The sequence below is a fragment of the Pholis gunnellus genome (assembly GCF_910591455.1).
Source record: "Pholis gunnellus genome assembly, chromosome: 13".
NCBI lineage: Eukaryota > Metazoa > Chordata > Actinopteri > Perciformes > Pholidae > Pholis > Pholis gunnellus.
The window spans coordinates 7404726-7428710 of record NC_136540.1 but is presented as its reverse complement, the minus strand read 5'-3'; the positions used below and the strand labels follow the sequence as shown (position 1 = coordinate 7428710).

The 23985-nt window shown below is 40.7% G+C and overlaps 4 protein-coding genes across 4 annotated transcripts; 3 read left to right on the top strand and 1 right to left on the bottom strand.

Annotated features, from left to right (window-relative positions):
- Positions 1 to 593: 593 nt before the first annotated feature.
- Positions 594 to 6430, top strand: ca4c (carbonic anhydrase IV c; the record flags this gene model as incomplete). Its single annotated transcript, XM_079172404.1, has 8 exons — positions 594 to 648; positions 3598 to 3645; positions 4135 to 4299; positions 4415 to 4560; positions 5200 to 5292; positions 5390 to 5460; positions 5610 to 5769; positions 6242 to 6430. The coding sequence occupies 8 exons, from the start codon at positions 594 to 596 to the stop codon at positions 6428 to 6430; spliced, it is 927 nt and encodes a 308-aa protein (XP_079028530.1).
- A 1067-nt stretch (positions 6431 to 7497) lies between these two features.
- On the bottom strand, positions 7498 to 12621 carry asl (argininosuccinate lyase). Its single transcript, XM_079172308.1, has 16 exons — positions 12486 to 12621; positions 12056 to 12250; positions 11422 to 11505; positions 10941 to 10997; positions 10724 to 10821; positions 10550 to 10627; positions 10339 to 10416; positions 10198 to 10250; positions 9984 to 10046; positions 9778 to 9892; positions 9260 to 9344; positions 8779 to 8838; positions 8594 to 8677; positions 8394 to 8474; positions 7987 to 8093; positions 7498 to 7860 (listed from the first exon to the last, which is right to left on the bottom strand). The coding sequence occupies exons 1-16, from the start codon at positions 12498 to 12500 to the stop codon at positions 7716 to 7718; spliced, it is 1398 nt and encodes a 465-aa protein (XP_079028434.1). The 5' UTR covers positions 12501 to 12621; the 3' UTR covers positions 7498 to 7715.
- Positions 12622 to 13957: 1336 nt separating this feature from the next.
- Positions 13958 to 19059, top strand: LOC306704621 (serine protease FAM111A-like). Its single transcript, XM_079171051.1, has 3 exons — positions 13958 to 14008; positions 16056 to 16180; positions 16261 to 19059. The coding sequence occupies exons 2-3, from the start codon at positions 16115 to 16117 to the stop codon at positions 18148 to 18150; spliced, it is 1956 nt and encodes a 651-aa protein (XP_079027177.1). The 5' UTR covers positions 13958 to 14008; positions 16056 to 16114; the 3' UTR covers positions 18151 to 19059.
- A 554-nt stretch (positions 19060 to 19613) lies between these two features.
- On the top strand, positions 19614 to 23490 carry crcp (calcitonin gene-related peptide-receptor component protein). The gene is made up of 6 exons (XM_079171544.1): positions 19614 to 19649; positions 20412 to 20448; positions 20559 to 20645; positions 20749 to 20843; positions 20995 to 21052; positions 22751 to 23490. The coding sequence occupies exons 1-6, from the start codon at positions 19642 to 19644 to the stop codon at positions 22895 to 22897; spliced, it is 432 nt and encodes a 143-aa protein (XP_079027670.1). The 5' UTR covers positions 19614 to 19641; the 3' UTR covers positions 22898 to 23490.
- Positions 23491 to 23985: the final 495 nt, after the last annotated feature.

The window sequence follows — 23985 nt, the reverse complement described above, 5'->3', positions numbered from 1 at the left end:
TAAATGTCACACGCTCCAGTGCAATCTATGAAAATTTTAAGTCGCTTGACAGATCTTTGGTCGCATGTGGTTCTCATAATTACTGAGATAATGATCTCGTTGATTCAGAAACGGGAATGTTTTTTCTCAAGTGAATACATTTTTTGCGTCCGTATGAAGCAGAGCTGAGGAATGAGCTACAGTCTGGTAACTTCACCTTTTTGCTAACTCCACACCCTCAAAATCTTTTTCATTTGCAAGCTTGTAGTCTTCAGCATCAACTGACGCTGAAGTGATGACTTGAGTAAATTTATCAGACTTCACTTTGCTCCCTCTGTGCATGTGCAGTCGTCCTATACAGGCCTGTAAACAGACTTTGTAACAACACAATATCAGATTTCTCCACCAGGTGTCCGTCTTTCCTCGATCAGACACCTGACAACTTTCTCAGAGTGACTTTTTTCTCTCTTCTCTCTTTGTTTCTCACACACACACACACACCTTTTGTCTAACTCATGACGGTCTACCTCCCACCCTCAAATGCTGCTCAGAGTCAGTATGTGAAGGCATCTGAAATTAGTCTGTCAGGATCTTTTCTGGTCTCTGGGCTGATCATGGATTTTTCTGTCTACCTCTCGACTCTGCTTTCCCTCCTCTCTCAGTGCACAGGTAGGACACACATACACACACCCACACACACACACACACTTATATTAGTAGGACGATTAAAACTGCATACAAAATCTCAGCTTGAGTTCAGTTTACACCCCATTCTTTTAATTTGAGAGCATCATTTCAGCACAACATTAAGAGTATTATGTTGCAGAGATTGCAGCTACTTAAGATATACTAAAGATATTGTTGCATAATTTAATTAAGAAAGATCACAGCTGGTACGCGTTGTGAATGTGGCTTGAAATACTGAATGTGACACCGAAAGGCTTTTACAGCTAGAGAAATGAAATGAAAGGCAGTGATTGAGGGGATCACAAGATAATCAAAAAGCAGAAAAAACATTTCTGCAGCACAAAGATATTTATATTTGTATCAGATTGTCTTTCATCTTTGCTTCATAGTGTATAAAACATCAGAAAACAGTAACAAAAAAAATACCCGTGGAGAAAAATTAGAGCTCAAGGTGACGTCATTGATTTGTCAAATCAAGCGTCCAAAACATCTAATTTACTACAATCTAAGACCGTGAAAAAATAAAGATTAAAACAAAAATCAATCAATGCTTAATTGTCTGTTGATGACCTAATTGGTTAATGGACGAATCTTTGCAGCTCTAATTTCAATAAGACGTTGCTTTGTTTAAAAGCAGGCGCTAACATTAGCCACCACAATTTACTGGTCACACCAGATCAATGCTCTTAAGTGCTTTCTATTATGAGCTCAACGTCTCTATCGCAAGAGGAACAAATGTGTTATTTCTTCTTTCAAAATGTACATGGTGTTGTTTTAAAGGCTAAAAAAAAAGTTGGAAACCACTTATTAAATCAATTTCTCCAGGATGTTGGTTCATTCTTTTAATTATAAGGGGAAAACATTAAAGCTGGTGTATTTATGGTGGGTTGTCTCAGGTTTGACTTTTCTGTGCTGCATGTGTACGAGCCAGGTGGAGCGAAGCCAAACTCCACCTGTGCATTGTTCTCGCATGGTGAGAACTGTTGTCCCATTTCAGAGAATGGCATTGTGGGAGCTTCAGCGGGGTTAATCTGCGTTCCTATATTAGCTAAATGGTTCTCTATAGCGCCTTTCATTCCCACCGCTGAGTCTGACACCGGAGTCTCATTCACATCTGCAACACAATACACGACGCCAGCACAAGACTGAATGACTTATTCAGCACCTGTTTGACGGACGCGTTTAACGCAGCGGTGCAGTCGGTGTAATCACAGCCACTTCTGCACGACTGTCTGTACCTCCATATCTACAACTCACTGTTTGATTTAGACTCAATCAATGAAAGATAATGGCTTCCCTCCATTTAGCGTCTACTGTGATCGTTGATTCAACAGAGCTTATGGTCACAGCTGCACTTGACGTCTTCATCATATGCAGGAAAGTGTCTTTTCTAATGGTAGTCACTTCACTTCTTCACTTCTTCACTTCTAACAGTGGAGAACAAAGAAAAATCTACAAGCAAGTACACGTACCAAGATGCAAATATTATACAAACATTTATTTTAAACAGTTTTTCTCTCATGTTCTGCCAAGTTCTGCGATCAAAAGTGTCAAACACATTCAACTTTTAAGGATTTCAGTTTCCTTTATATTTGATATATATATATATATATATATATATATATATACATATATATGGTTTGTGTACATTTACATCTTCTGCTCGTATTATTCTCAATCTTGCTCCCAGTAAAGAGAATTGTATTTGTGTTTCAACTCATTGAGTGTTTGACTCTCTCATGTGAAGGGAAACACTGAGTTTGTTTCGTGGTGTTTGCCTAAAAACGGGGCCGTAGGAAGTAAGAAGTAAGAAATGCATCTGTGATGTGGACAATGTCAGATGAGTAAATCCATGAGGGGAGGATATTCAGCAGTAATGCAGCAGTTTAGGAGTTTTACCAAAGAAATCTAAGAAAGCGGGATATTTCTTCTGATGTTGGAGATTCCTCAAACACAAATCCCGTAGAGGTCACACTCAGAGGTCACCGTGGTGACATCACTGCACTCACACCGAGGGTTTGTCATATTTTAGGTGTCTGTTCTGAGAACACACTTTTAAGGAAGCATTTGCTGTTTTGCAGCTAAAAACAGAGCTTTGATGTTTGTGTTGCTTATTCTCCAAATGATATTTTTAGTTTTTCTCTTTTTTTGTTTTTAGCACAATGTCAAAACAATAAAGGAAAACTTAGTTTTACATTTATATAATTGAATAAAGCACAAGTTATAAATAATGACTATTTTGTGTATTCTATCCTATTGTCATGACAGCAGCGTTCTAGCTGGCTGGATACGTACGTTCTCTTTAAGCGGTCTTTGTGGTTTCTCTTTAACCCTAAATGTTCACGGTCAAAGTCATTTTGTTTAGTGTCTGTGTAACCTCCAGTTAAAGTGCGTTGAGCTGAGCACAGAACAGCTGGTGAGGACTTCACTGAGTCCTGTTAGATACTGTTAATCTATCACTGCTGACTCTTTTGTCATGTTTTGTTCATATAAGTGCTATTAAGAGAATTTATGTTAAACTAATGAACACAAAAAGGCATCTGAAGGACAGGATAAGTAATGTGAGAATTAATAATTATCTGGGCTTGTGTGTGTGTGTGTGTGTGTGTGTGTGTGTGTGTGTGTGTGTGTGTGTGTGTGTGTGTGTGTGTGTGTGTGTGTGTGTGTGTGTGTGTGTGTGTGTGTGTGTGTGTGTGTGTGAGAATGTTTCACCCGCTCTGACTTCTCAAAGTTCAGCTGCAGAGCACAAACACATTAGCAGATCAGCCAGTCAGACTGCTGACTGAGAACAAAAACACCGTGTCTAATGGAGCGTGAGAATGAGAAGAATTAATACTCATTTATTAACTGGAGGGAGCCATGTTGTTTGTGTCCTGAACAAGAACATACTGTGTGTCTGTGTCTGAACTGAGAGCTGTGCTTTGTCTCCAGCTCAGTGGTGTTACCAGAGCCAGTACTCCTGTGACGACACATGCAGAGGTAAGACTCCCGAGTATTTGAAGAGACAAACCCCAAAAATTGTACGAACACACTTGACAAATCAATCGCAGGTTTGTGATCCGTCAAAGCATCTGAAAGTCAAACCACATTGAGGATCATTTAGCAGCTGAAGGAGTTAGTGGAGACCAAAAACAGAGATAAACAGGGACGAGTGAATATTCGACGTACATTTGTCAGGTTGACAAATATACAACTCCACATAAATATTAAGGATGCTTCAAGTCTGCTGGATGTGTAAAAAGGCAACTGTTAGCTTCGATGTTCACCCCATCAATTTAATTACGTGAAAACACATCAGTGTTACGTTCACAGCTTGTTAAATGCTGCCGCGCAAGTGAACAAAATACATAAACTCCATACATAATGCAACTCAGTTTTGTTTTTTTAGATCCCCCTGCCTCCTAAATGCCCACTTCTTTCAAACACAAATAATTTGATGTTGTTCCTGCCGCTGTTTGAATGGTTTAGACCCGATCCACTGGGCAGCTCAGTTTCCCAGCTGTGGTGGATTACGCCAATCACCAATTAACATCGTCACCAACAAAGTGCACGTCAACAGCGCCCTGCCGCCCTTCAACTTCATCGGCCACACCAACACAATCAACGTCACAGTGGAAAACAAAGGACACTCGGGTATTTAAGAGCCCACTTTATTATTCTCGCACCATCCAGACTTTTACCAGATGTTGAACACCTCTGGTTTGTTGATGTTCTCTTAAGTTTGACATTTGTATTCTCTTCCCCGTAGCTCACTTTGCTCTACCGCAGTCGGTCCGACTGACAGGAGGAGCTCTGCCTGGTCACTACAGAGCCGCCCAATTTCACTTCCACTGGGGAGGTAATGGGAGGCCGGGATCAGAGCACACCATTGACGGAGAGAGGTACCCCATGGAGGTACGTCACACCGGAGCCTCAATATCATTGGCTGCGATGAAAGTAAAAGAGGTGTGCTGGAAAAAGATCTTTTAGACAACGCAGGGGTCAAACGGTGATTGGTGCATAACAATAAACAGTCACAGTAGTATTTTGATATGCAGATTGCAGAAAATCAGCTTCTGAGCAGATCAAACGATACGCAGCACGGTCTGCGCTTGTCCTTGGCAGTGGCTGCAGTGTACCAGAGAGTGATTTAGCCTACGAATGAGATCATTACTGACATATTATTACAGGCATCTAACAGAAAAAAAAAACATTAACTCTGATCCGTAAGTGCAATAACGCTACTTATTTTATTGGTTTTAGGACTCAAGAAGGCCAACGTTTTACAGACGTGTCAGAAATGCAAGCATACGCCTTCAATGTTTTGTTTGTTTATTTATTAAAATCATATAAGTAGGACTAACAGAGTTACAGGAGCCACGGTTTGCATGTGGGGGCAGTACAACATGGTATATGTTCATATTCATTGTGATTAACGTGAGCCTTTTCGTTCATCGTAATATCAGCCAGAGTTCATGTTTCACACAGTTGTGTGTCACACAGTGAGCTGCACCACTAATACTGGAACTCATTGGCTGTGTTTTGGGTTTCCAGCTGCATATAGTCCACATCAAGGAGCCGTACGGCTCTCTGGCAGAGGCAGAACATGACATGGCGGGCATCGCTCTGCTTGCCTTCCTGTTTGAGGTAATGCTTTCATATGTATTCCTCTTGGTGACTCGGCATTCTTAATACAAAGACCATTTCCGCTTGTGTCCTAATGTTGATGGTGTCGTCCTCACAGGAAACACCAGATGATCATCCTCATCTGGATGCAGTAATAGCTGCTTTGGGCCGAGTACAGAACAATGGTATGTTTGGTCACTGAGAACATAACTAACTTTCTTATAGTAAAAGGGCCCTGAGCCTTTTATTGAGATGCATTTTTTAGTCTGTTGTACATTTAAGTTAACCTCGACATTTCTTCCAAACACGTCTCCACCCGTCTTTCTGTGTTAAGGCAGCAGCACTGTGATCACTAACTTTCAACTCAGCGACATTATCCCGCCAGCGAAGGACCTCCACAGTTACTACCGCTATGTGGGCTCCATGACCACTCCAGGATGTGAACAGGCGGTGGCCTGGACGGTGTTTCACAGGACCCTGTCCATCAGCAGTCGACAGGTGAGCAGCTATAGATGGAGGCTACACGCTGGTGACAAACTAGTGCTCCCCGTTGTATTTCCTCAAACCTCCAAACTGACTTTTGATATAAAATACAGATACAGGTAAACCTTTTTATGTTACTGGTGTGAGGTGCCTAGTTTTGGAGGTATGGGCCGTAGAGACGTCTCTCAAATATAACGGGACTATATGGCACTCGGCTTGTGCTTCTCAAAGAAATACATTTGGAAAAACTCAAAAAGTCTCTTTCCAGAAATCATGAACAGGTCATGATTCATGATAAATAGCATTACAGGTAAGAGGGAAGACGTGTTTATTTTCAAAGACTAGAACTAGAAGTCAATGTTGAGAAGTCTGACGGGTCAGTGCCAGTAAAAGTAATCTGCATTGTCCCTATTCGCAGGAGAAACATAATACTTTATACTGCCACTTCTGACTAAAAGATGTGAAATCGTCTTCCTCTCCTCTCCAGCTGGATGCAATAGTTATGCAGTGTCGATTCTGGACGGGACAGCCCATGACGGACATCTTCAGGCCCACGCAGCCTCTGGATGGCAGAGTTGTGTACCGGTCCGAGGCGAGTGCAGCTCTGACGAGCGCGGTCCTCCTTTGGCTCAGCGCTTTCTCAGTGGTGCTCGGGACAACGTGTCTGATACACTGACCCGGCGCATGAAGACACAGGATGTAAATGACAAACGCTACTGTATGTATAAAGGCAACTTTTACCTGTGTGAGAAGTTAGTCATTTAAAGAATGTCACCTGCATTTGGCACATGAATTACAGCTAAGTTATTGTGCAAAGGGAAAGTAAACTGTCCACCTCTGGTGTTTAGTCTTTACCTCAGTTAGGCCTTTATTTTTCCTTATTTTTGTTGTCATTAGGAGTCAATATATTAAATTTGCACACTCAACTAAAATCAGCTTTTCCTTTAATGTGTTTTAGAGTAAGATAGAAGTGTAGAATTAGGGGTTTACAAGTCAGTTTTTCTTTCTGAGTTACAAGCTCTGGGACTGTTTCATTTACTACTTCTTCTTTACTTGACATGCATATGGTTCTCTTCACTGTCAGATAATTAAATGTAGCAGATTAGAGGATGAAGGCATTTTAAATTGTACTGTACACTTGCTTTTGTTTAGAAAAAACAAATGAGTTCTAAATGTACATAAATGCCTGTAATTCTCAGCCAGCATACCGACTCCTGCTTATATGACTCTTACTAAGTGCTGAATGCAATGCTTTATATGAAACTTTCACAGATAACTATGAAAAACAATTGACAGTACAAACCATCAAATTGATATGAACCCTTGACGGATGCTCTGATTGCACCAATCGTGGATTTCATGTCATTAGTCTGACACTGATCACTGAGTGTTTCTGTACAAACATCGTGAAATGTTTTGCACTTTTGCCTAAAACTTAAATAGAACCTATTAAACTAAATCTGCTTTACCGCACCACAACATGCTTTGTGTGGAGCTCATCAACAGGTGAGTTTTATTACATTAACATAACTGTAAATTGACAGTGATTGTATGTAGGTTACCATTAAATTAACCAAACCACACCTATTTCTGCTGTTATGTGTTTGGGCAAACGGATCACTGAAACCAGTCATGACTTTCATTAGTTAACACAAGCATATCTGTGGGATTAAGCACCATCTTGAGTCTGTGTGGTGGAAATCAGTTGCTTCAATGGATCAACCTGTAACACACTGCTAGTTTGATTAACATTTATTTATTGTCAGGTCTTTAGTAACACTTACGATTGGTCCATGATCAATTGAAACATCGCTACTTAAAAAGAAGAGAGGAGACAATCGGAAGGCAACATGGTTCTCAAGTCATAAATAAGTCCATCTGACCTCAATGTGACATTTCCTGATAATCTAAATTGTGGCAGTAAATTTGAGCCAAAACACTGAAGTGAGATTAGGTCGAGGTCACTGTTTCCGCTTCTGAAGCCAGGTCCTCAGTTGTTCTACTTGTGCAGTAACGCTACTCTTGGCTGTTCCTCCGGCGGCGCTGTACTGCTCCACACTGCTCCTGTAGTCCCACACAGAGGACACGTCGCTTCCAAACAGAGGGCTGAGATAAAAGAGAGGGCCAATGTGAGAAAATCTAAATGGCTGTTGTAGAAAATCCTGTTCCATTAAACAATGGGTGTTATTCTTTCTGGTTTTGTGTGTGCGAGAATGAGAAGAAGAGAGTCACCTCAAAGCACTCAGGTCACCCACAGTGAGTTGATTCAGGGCGATATTTTTGTTTTCAGCTGCAAACACAGCTTTACCGGAAATACCATGGGCCTCTCTGAACGGCACCTGCAACACAGAAGAACACACGGTTACACAACAACACACCAATACACGTAACGCCATGTCAAATATTATAGATATCCCACATATTAAGCATTTATTTCATCCACCTGTTCTCTGTGGTTCTTGTTAAATGGAGTCACCAGAAAAGCCTTGATGTAGCTAAGACGTTTCTCACTTAGTGGAACAGTTTGCATGAAGGCGAGTACCCATCTGATTTAATATAGTCTTGACTAGAATATTCAAATTTTGAATAAAATGTAGTTAAAATTACTTTTCTTAGGAGTATACCTAAACACCACTCACCCCCTTCCTGACAAGGTAGTAGGCCAAGTCAGTAGCCAACATGTCCGGACTGAGGGCGGCTTCCATCACACTCTGGTTGATCTGAAACACCGGACAAACATCAACAAAAACAGAGAGAGGTCAGGGTTTTTATACAAAGTAAAAGCAAGCAGTCGCAACCAGGTTTTTCAGGACAATCAACACTGTCTGAGGTCTCTGACCTTGAGAGTGGACATGACTCCAGTTGCCACCTGCAGCACCGCGTGAACCGTATCATAGCAGTCGAACATGGCCTCCTTATCCTCCTGGTGAAGGGTGACGAGGACAGCGTGACCAAAAAAAAGTTAAGAGAGGAAATATCCAGAGAAACAATGTAGTGAAAGCTCACAAAGACACACTTTCATACCTGCAGGTCTTTGTTGTAGCTGCTGGGAAGGCCCTTCAGTGTCATCATGAACCCTGCACACTGAAATACAGACAGACAGTCAACAGTTCGACAAGAAAAGCTTTGATTCTGCAGACAAATACAACATTAGCTTAACACATTAATCCTTTTCTAATCAGGGAAAGAGAACAGCATAGAAAGAAGGAACATTGTTGCAACAGGAAGCAACCGTGTTTATGGGAAATGTGGTCTTCACTTGCACTAATTGCAATGATCACATGTTTGCAGAAATTATACCAAAATATCACTGTTTAATTTGACAAAAGAAAGGAGCCATTTCAGCATAATTTGTTGGTTTTTTTTACACCATCTGATCAAAAAAAAAGACAGTGGATGTGAGCTCTGCTGACACAACATAACTGGTAACGTGGGCCCTTTGATGAACAGAAAGAAAAGAAAAACAGACGGTTTAACAAAGAGTATCTTTAGTCGGAGGTCTTACGTTGCCAAAGACGCGTCCTGCTTTACTCCTGATCAGCTCCAGACTGTCAGCATTCTTCTTCTGGGGCATCAGACTGCTGCCTGTGCTACATACACAACGAGTATAGAGATATAGAGGAGTGAATATGAGGGAGACACGAGTTTCAACTCCTCAATAAATGACTGGGCTTCATGAAAATACAGCATAGCAGTAACACCAGCTCTAAGATTTAGAATGAACTTCTCAAGGCCAGATTGAAAGTGGAGGTGGACAACTTCAGTGGCAGCAATGATTTCATATTTTCATTTGACACCATACAGTGTGTAACATGAGGTTTTAACAGTAGTTGAATAAAATGTATTTTTGTTAAAATGACCAGATGTACACATTTATCATCAAGTGCAGTAATCAGTGTTTGACAAACATCACTCACCATTAGAATTCACCCAGACAGTTTAACATATTTATTATTCTATATTAATGAATGGCTTTAATCTAAACTGTAAATTAGGACCACGTAATATAAAACAGGAACTGACCAGTAAGCGTCAGAGAGCGAGACGAAGGAGAACTCCTTCGTGCTGTACAGCATCAGGTCCTCGGCCATCTTACTGAGATGGGTCAAACACAACGAAGCCCAGAACAAGAACTCCGCTAAAGAAACACACAGAACACGAGGTCACTTAGAACAGACTATTTCATTGTAATGGATGAGAGCGCCGACACACACGTATGGTTCACGTACCAACAAAGTCCCGTTGGCCCGTGGCATCCATGCTGTTAAGACTGATGCTATCAAACTCCAACTCTACAGATGAGCAGAAAGGACATTGTTTCAGTTGTTTTTTCTTTTAATACGCATTTCATTGATAAACAAGACACAAAAGGACAGCTGCAACAAAAGTGCACTTTTGACAGGAGAGTACTAATCCTGCAGTATTTTGCACAAGTGGCCTGACCTTTCCGCAGTAGCTCCCTGTCGATGTCAAAAGGTGTTCCAGCGATGGCCCCGCTGAAAACAACAAGAATCATTCTCATTAACTGGTCCTCTCTGTGGGTGAAAATCAGTGTTGGATAGTTAGCGCGTGTTCACAGCGTACCTGCCAAGAGGTAAAACATTAACTCTTTTCTTGATCTCCAGAAGTCGGTCCACATCTCTGCTTAGAGCAACGGCATGACTGAGGGTTGGTTCGACCAGCGAGCGGGGAAACAAATGCACGAGAATGACATGAACAATACATCATCTAATATAGGAAAAAAAAGAAAAAAAAAAGGTGTCAGACGTGTAGGATTCGCTTCTTTTAAAGTCACCTTAGAATCCAGTGGCTCCATCTGATTGGCTGAGCTCTCTGCATGTGGGTGTAACCAGGAAACAGGGCATCAATTTCTCTGAAGGTTCAGAAAGAGGATAAAAGGGCAACTATTTAAAAAAAGGCCCAGTTACAAGTGTGTGTGTTTGTGTGTACCAATGTGTATCCGTCTTACGCTGCCGCCCGCTCCACCATGGTAGACATCAGCTGGAGGGCGGTGTCTGTCAGGGTGGAGATGGCATCTCTCAGCCACAACCTCATGTCAGTCACGACCTGGTCAACACACGCACAGCACAGCGAGCGTCTCACTGCATCAGGTACCACAGTTAATGCGGCTACAAGTCCAAAAAGTAATTCAGTCACTACAGTTTTGTTATTATAAAAGGACAAACCTGGTCGTTTCTGCTCCTGCCAGTGTGCAGCTTCCCTGCAGGTGCACCTATCAGCTCCTGAAACAAGAAAAAACAATCAGTGAAAATGACTAAAACATCGCTCATCAACCAGCAGTAGAACAGTTATACTGCTACGTTCATAGCCCACAACAGAAAGGATAAAAATACTAGAATTATCCTGGTTAATCATTCCTCCAAATGCTCCATGTGATGTTGACACTTAACAGATAAGGCTGGTGTTTTTCTATTTATTTATTTTTTCCTTTTTAACATATCCCATGAAAAGAGCAATAGCAAGTGGGTGAATGACAGCTAACATTAAACTCTAAAATAAGAAAATAAGACCTCAGTTTCAATTAAATGGATTTATCCTGTAATTATCTGACTGAAAAACATAACAAAACAATTTAATGTCTGCCTCCTTATTGAATAAGAGGACTCTTATGTAGTAATGTCAAAAAACAAACGAGCGCTACCTCACCTTTAGCCTGCGCTCATTGGCAGTGTGAATGTCCTCATCTTCAGGTTTGATCACAAAATCACTGCTAGACCACTCTCTAGAAATCTGGAGGGTAAAAAGAGGACTATATCACCAAGTAGGCTAAATAGATCCACGTAAACACAGCACACGAATGGACCCACTGAATCCTAGGCAGAATTCTCCACTTATGTCTGATTGCACAGCAAATTAACAACATCGTATTAAGTGTTTCTGTATTGGTTGCCTAACGCCACTTGCATTGCCAAAGCAAAACATCAGGATAGACGGCAGCCTGAACCATGACCTGACTGTGTGAGTGAAAGAATTAATGAAGCTGTTTGGCAGCTGACATCCATCACATGATGACAGTATTGTTCAGCACCGACTCAGCAGAATACAGAGAGGAATTCTACACCATTGCACGTTTTCAGCTGTCATCTTAACCTACATCCAACACTGATGGGCAGACAATGACACGCGTATACCCACAATGCAGCAGGAGTATATTTCCTTGCATGCAAGTGTGAGAGAACTGATATCAGAAAGTTAATAATTAAACAGCCTCCTTGTCAGCTTGGATTTAAAATGTGGTGAACTTCCATGAGTGAGTGCGTGTGTGTGTGTGAGAGTTCACCATTTCCAGGCCTTGTAAAATCTGGCTCATCTCCGCCGTGGTGACCAGCTTTGCCTTCTCCAGAGCTTTCACATAGGCCTTGCTCCCTCGGATGTCAGCGTCCCACATCCTCTGGTCATAAGCGATGGAAGCGTTGAACTTCTCCATAATAGGATCAGTGTCTCCCAGGAAGCGACCTCCCCAAAGTTTACTTCCCTTGTGAGCAAAGGAGACAGAGATAATGTGAGTACACTGCTACAGTAACGTTAGATTCAACACCTTTGGCAACAGACTCAATGCAGTATGACACGTTAGCTATTACGCGTATTTATCGGTGTAAAATGGAGAAGAGCGGACCCCAGTTTGACAGCTTGCTTTAGCGTTCAGCTGGGTGTTAAAACAACAACACGTGCCGGTGGTCGGGGTTCCTCACGCTAAACGTTAACATTACCTCGGTGTTGGCCATGTTTGTCTCCGATGGGTATCTGTAGCGGTTTAGTCCGGTTGAAATGTTTTTGGCTGGTGGTTAACGTTGAATGCTAACGGACACATGCACAATGCTAACGGCTGGAGCTTTTCTAGGCGTGGTTCGCGAGCGGGGCGGTTTCTTCTTCTTCTTTTAAATTTCTTGGCGGATGGCATCCAGTGAAAGGTGCATTCCCGCCACCTACTGTAGTGGAGTGTGGACCAGAGTACCCTATCCCCTTACAAAACCAGACCAAACAAAACAAAATAAAAACAACAAAACAAAACAAAAGGGAGATTCATCTTTTCAGTGATTTAAATTATATTGCTCAATCCTGTTTCTTTCATATTACCTGTTCCTTCCTGCACATCTCATTTCTCCCACTTTCCTCTGCACTCGGTAAAACCTTTTCTGTCTTGTTCCCATTGCTTCTGCCACCTTTTTCCTTCAACCTCTGTTTAATAATACTTTTGGTTTCTGATTTACTGAAGCTGACTGCAACATTAGTGCAGCTATTTTTTGTGGCCTCTTTTGCAGCTTTATCTGCCATTTCATTTCCTTTCACCCCAATATGTGCTGGTACCCAGAGGAATATGACGGTCAGACCCATCATTTGAATTCTGTATAATGTGTGTTGTATTTCTATAAGGATGTCTGGTCTACTTTCTGAATGGCTGTTCTGTAAGCTGGCTAATGATGAACTTGAATCTGAACAAATTATTGCCCTCAATGGTCTTGTGTCCTCTATCCACTGTAGTGCTAACATTATTGCCAGCATTTCCCCTGTGTACACCGATAGTCCCTCTGTGATCATTTTACCTATTTTAATATTAAATTCTGGGACAATAAATGCTACTCCTACCTTGTTTCCAAAATTCTTTGATGCATCTGTAAAAGCCTGGTAACTGTCAATATGTGCCTGTATTGTATGCTAATTGAAATGATCCGCTCTACCCTTATTCTTCTTTTTTAATAATGTAAAGTCTACTGTTGCATCAGGAAGTGTCCACGGTGCTATTGTTGGTAATGGGACTGTTGGACTGAAGTTTAATTTAGCTATGCCAAGTTCTGTTGCTTTCTGTGCTACTGTCCATCCAAAGCTTCTTGTCTCCCTCTTCTCCTTTTCCCAAGGGTGGCCGTTTGCTGTGTATGTCACTTTAAAAGACGTGGCGTCACCGAAGACGTTTAAAGCTTCGTCTCTAACCACTGTGGGTGGATAACATCTCAAGTCTCTTAATTGCATCCTCGTTTCCCTCACTTGCGTCATTTCCTTGCGTCTTAGTCCCTCCCACCAGGGATGCGTGGAGATACGCAATGAAACCATGCGAGGAGAGAGGAAACGAGGAACTTACATCTAAGAGACTTGGGATGTACCCCTGGAAGGCTGTCCTTCTAGCACCTTCTGCAGTGACCGTCAATCACAGCGCATGTTCAACACCATTCATTCATTGGCCACTCTTTGAAGAGGGTGTACGTCCAAACCGACCCTCTGACTACACTCGGTTTTGGTATGTTGAAACTAAATGTTGAAACTAAATGTAAACATTCTTTTAGGCATATGTATTGTTATAAGATACATTTATATTTTATGTGGGTTTTTTATTTCCCCCGACTGCACTCGCGGAGTACAGCGTTAATTAGTCCAATTTTAAGGTACAGAACAAGTGACAGCAAACTTAAACAATTGCTTTTTATTCAATTTAGGATTACAATATACATGGACTGACAACTGGAAACACTATATTCGGAAGCTACATATGCATACAACTTAACACCATGTCTTTAAACAGTTAACGGCCCCAATTTCAAGTTGATTCTGCATTTATTAAGTAACTTCTCCCGCTAGTTACGCTGACCCGTAGTTCAGGTCTTTCCCTTCAGTTCAGTCTGGATGCTAAATGCTAATGCTCGGTCCTCAGCAGCCTCTGATTCCCGCTCTTTATTTACACATCTCACGTGAACTCCGTGCTCTCGCGTAGCTCACGCTTCACTGTTCTTAAAGTGACAGTACGCCAAAATACAATCAGCATCTGTCACTGTAACTAACCCTGCACATAAGTCATATCTATCAGGGACAGTACAAAAACCTTCCTACCCCCACTTCGTCTGGCTATATATCGATATATAGTGGTCATACTAATAGCTGTAGTAGCATGAATAGTAGTAGGAGTCAGGGTAGGACATTTACATATTTTTTAGGGGGCTATTTTTGCCCCCACTGACTGAAATCCAGGGGCATTTAAAAAGAATTGGGGGCACTTTTTGAAACTTTTGAAATAACATTTAAACTTTGTTCAAAATAATAAATATACTTATTTAGGCTTACAGTATATAAGCAATTGTCATCAAATGTCAATAATAAGACTATTAGGCAGTAGTCTACAGAAGTGTTTTCTTAGAATTTTTTAACAAAAAACAAACGGAAAACATAAATCAGACAATCATATTCAATTATATTCTTATTTCTTTGTGGTTATTTATTATTATTACATTTTTTTAAACAACTATTAACAATTATACCTTTTTTCTTTCTTTTTTTATAATTATAACTTATTATATTTATTAAGATAGAGAGAGAGACGGCGTGAATGAGTGAGACAGACAGAAGTTCTAACAATCTTTTGTGTGTGTGTGTTTCTAAACTTCACTAATTAGCTCAATCATAAACACCTGTGTGCCTGCAATGAGGTACCTGTAGAAGATGTTCTTGGAGTAAGAATTAACATTGGTCTCTATGGAGCAGATAGTTGGACCTCCTCTCAATGTGAGGCTGGTGTTCTAAATGTGTCAATCTGTGGGAGTCACAGTCATTTGTCTATGACAAGAACACGAATAGCTACTTTTTACCAAAAAATATTTTTTCCACAAGAATCTGAAGCTACTCTTCACTCTGGCGATGACATCACACATTATAAAGTCAGAAAAGGACTGAAAAAATCATAAAAGTTCAATTGCTACAGTTCAAAAAGTGTGTCAAAGATATCAAAGAGCGAAATGCTACAGAAATGTTCAGGGTTTTCTCAACATTTTAAAGTTAAAATGGTGTCTGTAGCTGAAAGTATGAGGAAGAAGAAAGCTTTGAAAATTGAAGAAGTTTAAGAGGATTCGAAAAATTTCTCCATGGAGATCCCATTTTTAAAAAAATTGCGAGGTAGAAATACAAAAAGTCATAGCAGCCCTCTCCTGAAAGAGCTGAACATTTTGATAGTTGAACGATTTCTGTAGCTTTAAAATATATAGGAGAAAGGGGACAAAATAGGTACAGAGGAAATAGTGGAATAAAGAATAGAATAACAATACTTGGAATGCTGAATCAGCATTCCAACAATAAGATGCACATTTTCTTATGTTTAGTTTTGTGTCATTAGAGCGAGTGAGAGATATGTGTTCCAGGAACAAGAGAAAAAAATGACATCATGCCACACACAACTATGCATTAATAACAGCCATCTCACATTTGTTGTTTTTATTGCTGTTTTTTTGTGAAGCACAATAAATATGTTTATTCCATGTGTACTGTAAGATATTAATAATTTTCATGAACTTTTCCTGAAGGTAAGCTACTACATCACCTTCTTTTCTGGGGAATTAAAACTCAGCCAGAAAAATAAAAAATGGAACCGTCCCAAGATCAACGCTTGAAGACCGCAAACAATGAACAAATGGATAAAGTAATCAAGGTAATTCTCCTCAGTAAAATAAAACATTTTTTCTGTAATTAAATGAAATGAAATGAGATTTAATGGTGTTTCATTCCTAGGAAGAGGAGCCACATGAAACCCATTCTTTCCAGTGGTGCTGGAATAAGAAAAGCACAACTATCACCTGCAATAAAGCAGGAACTGTTGAGAGCTTGCTGAAGAGAAGTTCACAGTTCAGAAAAATTGCAAACAGGAACAAAAACAAAGAGCTCGTTATTGTAAGAGATGGGAAAGCTATCAGTTCACACTTTCCATGCAGCTTGATCAAAGATGAACGGATTATTATTAAGTATGTTGACGGGCCAAAGCAACCTCTTAGTCGTTCTGATCGTTGCCAGAGAAAGGGGTCATCTAGTGAGCTTGTGACGTTTCATTTACTGACAAAGGGAGGTAAAGATGTAGTGAAAATTATGAGAAACCCAGCACTAAAAAATTACATTGAGGAAATGACTGTTTATGCATACAGAGGGGAAAAAGTGAAGCGTGCTCTGAAAAGAGATGGTCGTTTAGGGAATATCGTATTCACAAAGAACTGTGCACTCTCCAACACAACCACTGAGGTAACCACTGAAATGTCCGATCTCGTTGATTGTCTTGATGGTAAAACTTTCAGGATCAAACTGCTCGATAAGTCCAGTCCACCAGACAGTCAGTCTAGCAGTTTGGAAGATGCTTACACGACGCCAAATGAATCTCAGAGGTGTGACTCTGAAGGAAACCGAGATGCTCTACAGCAGTCTACCACAGCTAAGTCAGTGAATGTCAACACACCAAAACAGAAAGCAGGGCTGGATGGTAAGAAGGAACCAGAAATAGTGTTACGTGAAATAGCTAATTCAACAAAGATGCAGAGTTACCCACCTTCACAGATTAACGATTCGGTGAAGGGAAAGAAAAGTCAGCCAGTATTTAAGCGTTCTCGTATCCAGAATCTTTACCGCGTGGAGTACGGAAAGAGCGCTGAGGCATGCAGGGACGTGAAAACAATGAAGACACTGATGGAGCTCAGTAACTTTGTTTGCCAAGTGAGAACAAACGGGAGAGCGGAAGGAAGTGGCTTCCTCCTATTTGACAAGTTTGTCCTCACAAATGGCCATGTAGTTGATAGCGTCTATAATGAGAGCACACGGCAGCTTACTGAGACGGTCACAGTCCATTTCTCTTTTGAAAGTCTAGGCCAGCAAGATTCAGGAGCACTAGTGGAAGAGGTTGCTGGATTTCAAAACTGCTGTGATGTGTCGGGGCACAAGCATGACTGGGCTTTGTTGAAGATCAGTGCTAAACAGAAATTACCGAAAGGTCTGTTAACGCGCTTTGGATTCCTTCCCAAAAGTGGTGGAATTTGCATTATTGGGCATCCTGGTGGTTGTGTGAAAAAGATAGAGCCATGCCTCATAGTTCCAACTGAAAACTTCAACCAGGTTGTCGAGAGGCATCGCCTTAAAAATCCAGAGGGCGTTCGGCCGCACAACCCTCATTACAGTGAAAATAATGCTCCCTTTCAGTTGATTACGTCCCGTTTCTTTGATGATGTGAAAAATGATAAAGAGAACGAGCAGTTTCTACTTTACAATAGTTCTCTTTCTTTTGGCTCATCTGGCTCTCCTGTCTTTGATGATCACTGCAATGTTGTTGCAATGCATTCAGGCGGACATCCCTACCGCAATGCAAGAGGTGAAGAACGTAGTGTCATAGAGTATGGCTATCCTTTGTCCGTCATTATTGAGCACATCATTATCCAAATGGTGGAAAGAAGAAGGTTTGATGTGTTGAAGGAATACCTGGCTTGCAGTTATAAACATCAACAACAGATGATGACCAATGTGAAGAAACTGGTCGAGAGCAGAAATCTCTCATTTAAAAATGTGGTCACACATGACGAGAGGTTGAAGAAGTTATTTGAATTTATCTCTCAGAGAGAGGATTCTGTCCCAATGGACACTAATTGAGCAGATACAAAGCTAACTGCTGACAAAAGATACAGGGCGAGCAGCTTCAGCAGTGAGCAACAAAGACTGTCATGTCTGTTTTCAGATATCAGCTCTATGATCAGGGTACTCTTGTTGTTAAGCACTGAAGTGGTGCAGGGATGGGGGAAAAGATCTCATACAAAACTTATTGTCTTCAATGTTTTGGGGAACCATAATCAGGTTTAGGATAAAGGGAACTATGGTTTCTCATAATTCATTTTTTAGTCATGTGTTTGAATCTCTAAATGCTTTTTTTTGTCTTTACTGTATTTTGTATAATTTTTGTTTGGCAACTGCTAAATCTCTGTTCTGGGGATATATCTGTGAATAATATTTGTGAATTTTGGTTATTGTGCTTGTTCATTGCGACTGCACTGTCCACCATTGCCCTGTTAGATTTGAAAAACCTGGTTGTAATGTCTTATCGGCCGCTATTCTCTTACCACAGATATATCGGTGTTGGTTTATATGTCATCACACAAGTAACATGAAGTTGCAGCACAGAAATGCCAAAGATACAGTAGGTTACTGACTGTACACTGGTTCAGTAAATGTTTTGGTCACTATTCTCTTCAGAGATGTTTGGGGTAACCAGATCTATCTCCATAGCGATGTGTCAGCGTTTATGTTTGAAGAATAATTATCTATCAGGTTTTTTTAAAACTCAAATATTGACGTTGGCCTCAAAGATCTGCTTTATACCTTTTTATCTTCTGTCTTTGGGCTGTTTTTAAGAAAAATCCCCTTTGAGATCTTATGTTTTCAGAAATATTTTTCATTTTTAATAAATTGTATAATATTGGATATTATAATGTTCCGTCATACTGTCAGTGTGTTGACACCAATGTCTTGGGAATGTCTCTCTTGAACGTGAGAATTTTAATTTCTTACCTGGTTAAATTTTGTCATCATGAAAAAAACCTGTTTTAACAAATGAGTGATGATTATTGTTTTTCGATATTCAATAAAGTGATAACTTTCATGTGTGGATTTTGTTTGTGTTTTTATGTGTCCTTTCTCTCGTCTACAGTATAAATGTGTGAATGAGAAGTCAAAGGTGGAATTCTGAGTTCAACTAACTGAGAATCTGTCACCTTGAATACATCTGATTTTGAGTTAGTGAAGACAAAAGGACAAGATAATGTCTTCATTTTATCTAAAATATTAAGTGTATTGTTACATAGCAATGTGCTGTGAGTTGTGAATGAATGTCACATCCTGGATTACAGGGTTTCTTTATTTGGTTTCGTGCACCAAAGATGTATCATTTAATTTGAATCAGTATTAGAGCCATTCTGTCTCTCCTCCTCCAAGAGCCCGGTCCTGGCTTTGTGCTTTTCTGCAGTGAGAAGCACCAAACATGAGGGGGAGATATACCGCAACACTGAAGCCAGGGCGGAACTCTTGACTCGTTTCACATTTTCTACACGGGCACATTTTGCGACGGACCAAAGCTAAGTGCCTGGCGAAATGGAAGTGTAAGAATTTCATTTTAAACTCTGAATATTGTGCAATATGTTTGTTATTTGGCGGCTCTATGTTGTGTTTATTATGGTTAAAAGTATCGTCACTACGTCTTTGTAGCAGTTTCCGGTTCATTTATTGATCGAGTTGTGGGAAAGATGTAGTGACACATTAACTTGGTTTAGACACATGTCAGGTCCCTGTGATTGCAATTTAAAAAAAAACAATTGTTTTTAAAACAAAAAGATGAATAAGACAATAACGATCTACTCTGAAAGTGAATACGTTAGCTAAAGCTTTAGTTCACTGGTCCCGACAACACTGCAGCAGCTGATGCAACACTGAGACTTTGTGTTGGTGGATTTCTACATATAAATGGTTTAAATAAGTCCTGCTTGGAGGAACTATTGTCTGACAAATAGCCACAAGCTGACACCATTTTTAAAAACTTCATAAAATAATAGAAAAGTTTTAAGAGCATTTTCTAATTTGCCTATTCTTCCTTTTGCCCCGTCTGCTTGTCTAAATCACAACTTCCTGTGAATTTTACTGTAATCATAAATACTTTTGTCACGTTTATTTAACCAAAATGATCTAAACTAAATCATCCATCTTCCGGAGCTTTGAGTCAGGTCTCACAGTCTTCATTCAGTAAGGTGACTGTGAGATTTAGAAGCTAAACTGACCTTTCATCTTGGATTATTTGGTGTCATATACAGTTTTGAACAGTCAAGAATGAACTTATACTTAATCATGACTTCTTTTCTTCTTTTCAGGAAAAACGCAAACGCTGCTATGCTCAGTAACTATGAGGTAATGTGTTGTGTCTCATTGTTTACCATTAAATCTTTTTGTAGCGCCCAGTCAAGAGATGCAAATAATGAAGTGTCGCAAATTCAGATTTGTCCGCCTGTGTTTCTCAGGTGTTCAAACTCCTGACAGACCTGAAGGAGCAGAGGAAGGACAGCGGGAAGAGCAAACAGCAGAACCTCAACACCATCACGTATGAGGTAAGCACACGTCCTCCTCCTCGCTCTCTCTGCACTGACTTCTTGTGTCACATTTAAACTTTTGCAACAGCGTGACCACAGTTTCCTCTGCGTTCCCACTCAGACACTGAAATACCTGTCGAAGACGCCCTGCAGCAGGCAGACTCCAGAGATCGTCAAAGAGTTCCTCACCACCATGATGCCTCACAAACTCACAAAGTCAGTGACATCAAAGGCATTTATGTTCTCATTCATGTTGCCATTTGGAATTTACAGATGACCCAAGATGCACAGTATGTTTAAGATAAGCAGATACGCTGTATGTGCTGTTCCTTACATCTTATATTCACTGATGTTTTTCCCCCATCAGGGCAGAAAAACTGCAGCTATTGAACCACCGGCCACAGACAGCAGTGGAAATTCAGCTCGTGAGTGTTTTACTTAATCGTCACCAATTACTGTTATTACACGTTACCATACCTCTCTTTATCTCTTATTCATATTCATCTCTTTTTCCCTACTGGTGTACATTTCCACGATTCTTTCACGCAGTTATCGTGATAGAAATGAGCCAGTGTGTCATATGCTAAGAGTTGCTTAAAGGATAATTATGGTGGCGTTCTACTTTTATTCTTATCGTCAACAAATCCCAAAGAAAGTAAAAAAACTAACAATGAACTCATCCTAGTATAACAAGTACAGTCCCTATCAATAACACATCAGTGAGCCTCACCTTTGCTCTGGTCGAGATATACCTTCATTACGATGGTCTATTTACTATTCTTTAAGTAACATTTGCTAAAATACACAATCCCCAGCTCTTCAATATTTATTACTTGAAACTTGAACTCATTTTTTAACATTTCAGTCCACAGTGGGATAAATAGGCTTGAGGCTGAACACCTCAGACAGGGTTCTGAAATATTGAGAAACTGACTTGTAAATTGTTAGTTTTGTTGTTTTCGTGGGGTTCGTTGATATTAAAGAAAATATAGAATAATGCCAGCCTTGTCATTACAGACTGTAATAAATACATTTCATAGGGCATGCTTTATTTATGACCATCTATATGTGTCTCACTATTCCAAAACACAAGTTGAATGGAGCCATTTCTGCACCGTACGTGACTCCATTGATCCCATTATAGAAGGGAAATCCCTGTCAGAATCACTCGTCGGTGGAACATTGGAAATGTACGAATCTGTGTCACTGATCCTCTCGTGGAGAAGCAATTTCAAAGTAGAAGCAGTGATGTACTGCCCCTACACCCAGGCCATAAAGCATTTGGGGGTTTTCAGACATCCAGTCCATCACCAGAAACGTCAATAAACTGTGGTGGTACACGTGCAGAATGGCCCTGCAGCTATCTGGACTCGCTCAGATGCAAAGCATATTTCCACAGCTAGAAAGATCTCAGGGTGGTCTGGTTGGTAAACAAACAGGCTCTGTCTTGTTTACTGATATCCTGTTATGATTCTTGAGAGTTTTACGGTGCTGGTTTTTAGTGACCTCTACCTGTCGTTTGTATCTGCCGACACCCAGAGTTACAAAACCATGCCGTTATGCTGTTAGGCAGTAAAAAGCAGGAGCGTAGCAAAACCATCCTCAAACCTCCAACTGTATGGAGTAGCTGTTCTGGTGCTTTCCGTCACATCACGTGTTCTTCATCAGCAGATGGACTTTGCCAGTTGTGGAACTGAATTTATCAGAGTACTTTGAAGCGGCCTAATTATGTTTTTGCGATTTGTGAGTATTATGTTGTCATAAATACAGTTCATGTTGAATAAAGCAATTTACAGTCTGAGAGAAATAATGTGTTGACATTTAAAGCATGTAAACATTTTCTAGAAGACAAATATTAACCCGGAATTGTAAATAACATGTCCCCTTCAAGGACTCCTTGTCCATTTTGGGAATTTGAACATCTAAATTTCGACTGACAAACTGACAATCGGCTGAAGAAAATATGTGTTGCTAATGCAGCTTGAGGGGAGATTGTTTTGGCAACTGCAGATAAAGGGATGGACACAGTTGAGGTTTGGCAAGTTCATATGTATAGCATGTATTGAATAAGGCAAAGAAATGGACACCATTTGTGATAACCGACGCTTTCTGTTTGTGTTCAGATGGTGGAGGAGAGTGAGGAGCGGCTGTCGGAGGAGCAGATCGAGGAGCTCATCCACACGGTTGCAGACGTCCTCCCTGGTGACCCAGAGCAGGAGAACGCAGCTCCAGCAGAAGCAGAGATTGATGAAGCCGTTGAACAGTCTTGACACGGTGACGGGCCAGACACCACCCGCAGGTGGAGAACTGGAGTGAAGGCTAAAACTATTACAGAACTGGACCGGGTGCTTTAACCTGCTGACTGAGCAACATGCTGACAGAAGGGATTCACAATGACGACCATATAATTACTTCATTACCTTTATAAAAATGACTCACATTAAGGTGAATACTTTAATAAGTGGAAGAATTGTTTGTTTCTGATTTGCATTTTTACGTGTAAACATACAAAGAACAGGTTTTTGGACAGTGAGTCGTAGATGTCTTGTTTTGCAGCTGACTGGTGTAAATCAGATGATGTGCCTGCAGAGACAGTCTGCTATTAACCTGATATATTTTCGGTTTCTGACTCAATGTTCGTCGTCGGTTTTTTACGTGATGCATAGAAATATGGGTTTTAGCTGCTGTATGATTTCCCAAGCTGTAATATAAGTCGGTCATGCAATTAAACTTTGGTACAGCACCAACACAAGGTCAGACGGTATTATTAGAGCGGCTATGTAATAAAAAGGAGAGCAGACGTTATGGACCAAGAGGTGATTGTTGTCTCTTAACAAGGGTAGAGAAGCAATCATTTGTAAAATGTGCTGATGTCTTCCTTCTGTAACAAAATGAAGCAAAACAGCGGAAATGTGTCTGCATTTCTTTTTCCCCTCTTGAAATGACATGTTCAGCAGGCAGGCAAGTTAACAGGAAGACATTTGCTTTCAGGACATCTCAGTGTTGACGTACATGTGAGGTGTGACATGTACGACAAGAGCCCCTGATTCTCATGTGGTGCAACAAGACCGACTGTGAAGAGCTGGTGCTAAATTAGGACTATAATCTGAAACCCATTTCAACGTCAGACGACGGTGGTGCCCCCCCCCCCCCCCCCCCCCCCCCCCCCCCCCACCTCAATGTATCCTTTCTCTGCATCATCCTGTAGGACTGTGAATGCAACAAAAAGGTAGAAAACTCACAAACTGCTCAACCACAGGCTCTGGACCATCTCGTGCTTTCTGTGCAGGGATGTTTTAATGAAGCACAGGAAGGATGTGCTGGTTAGACTTGTGTACATATCTGTTTTGAGCTTCCT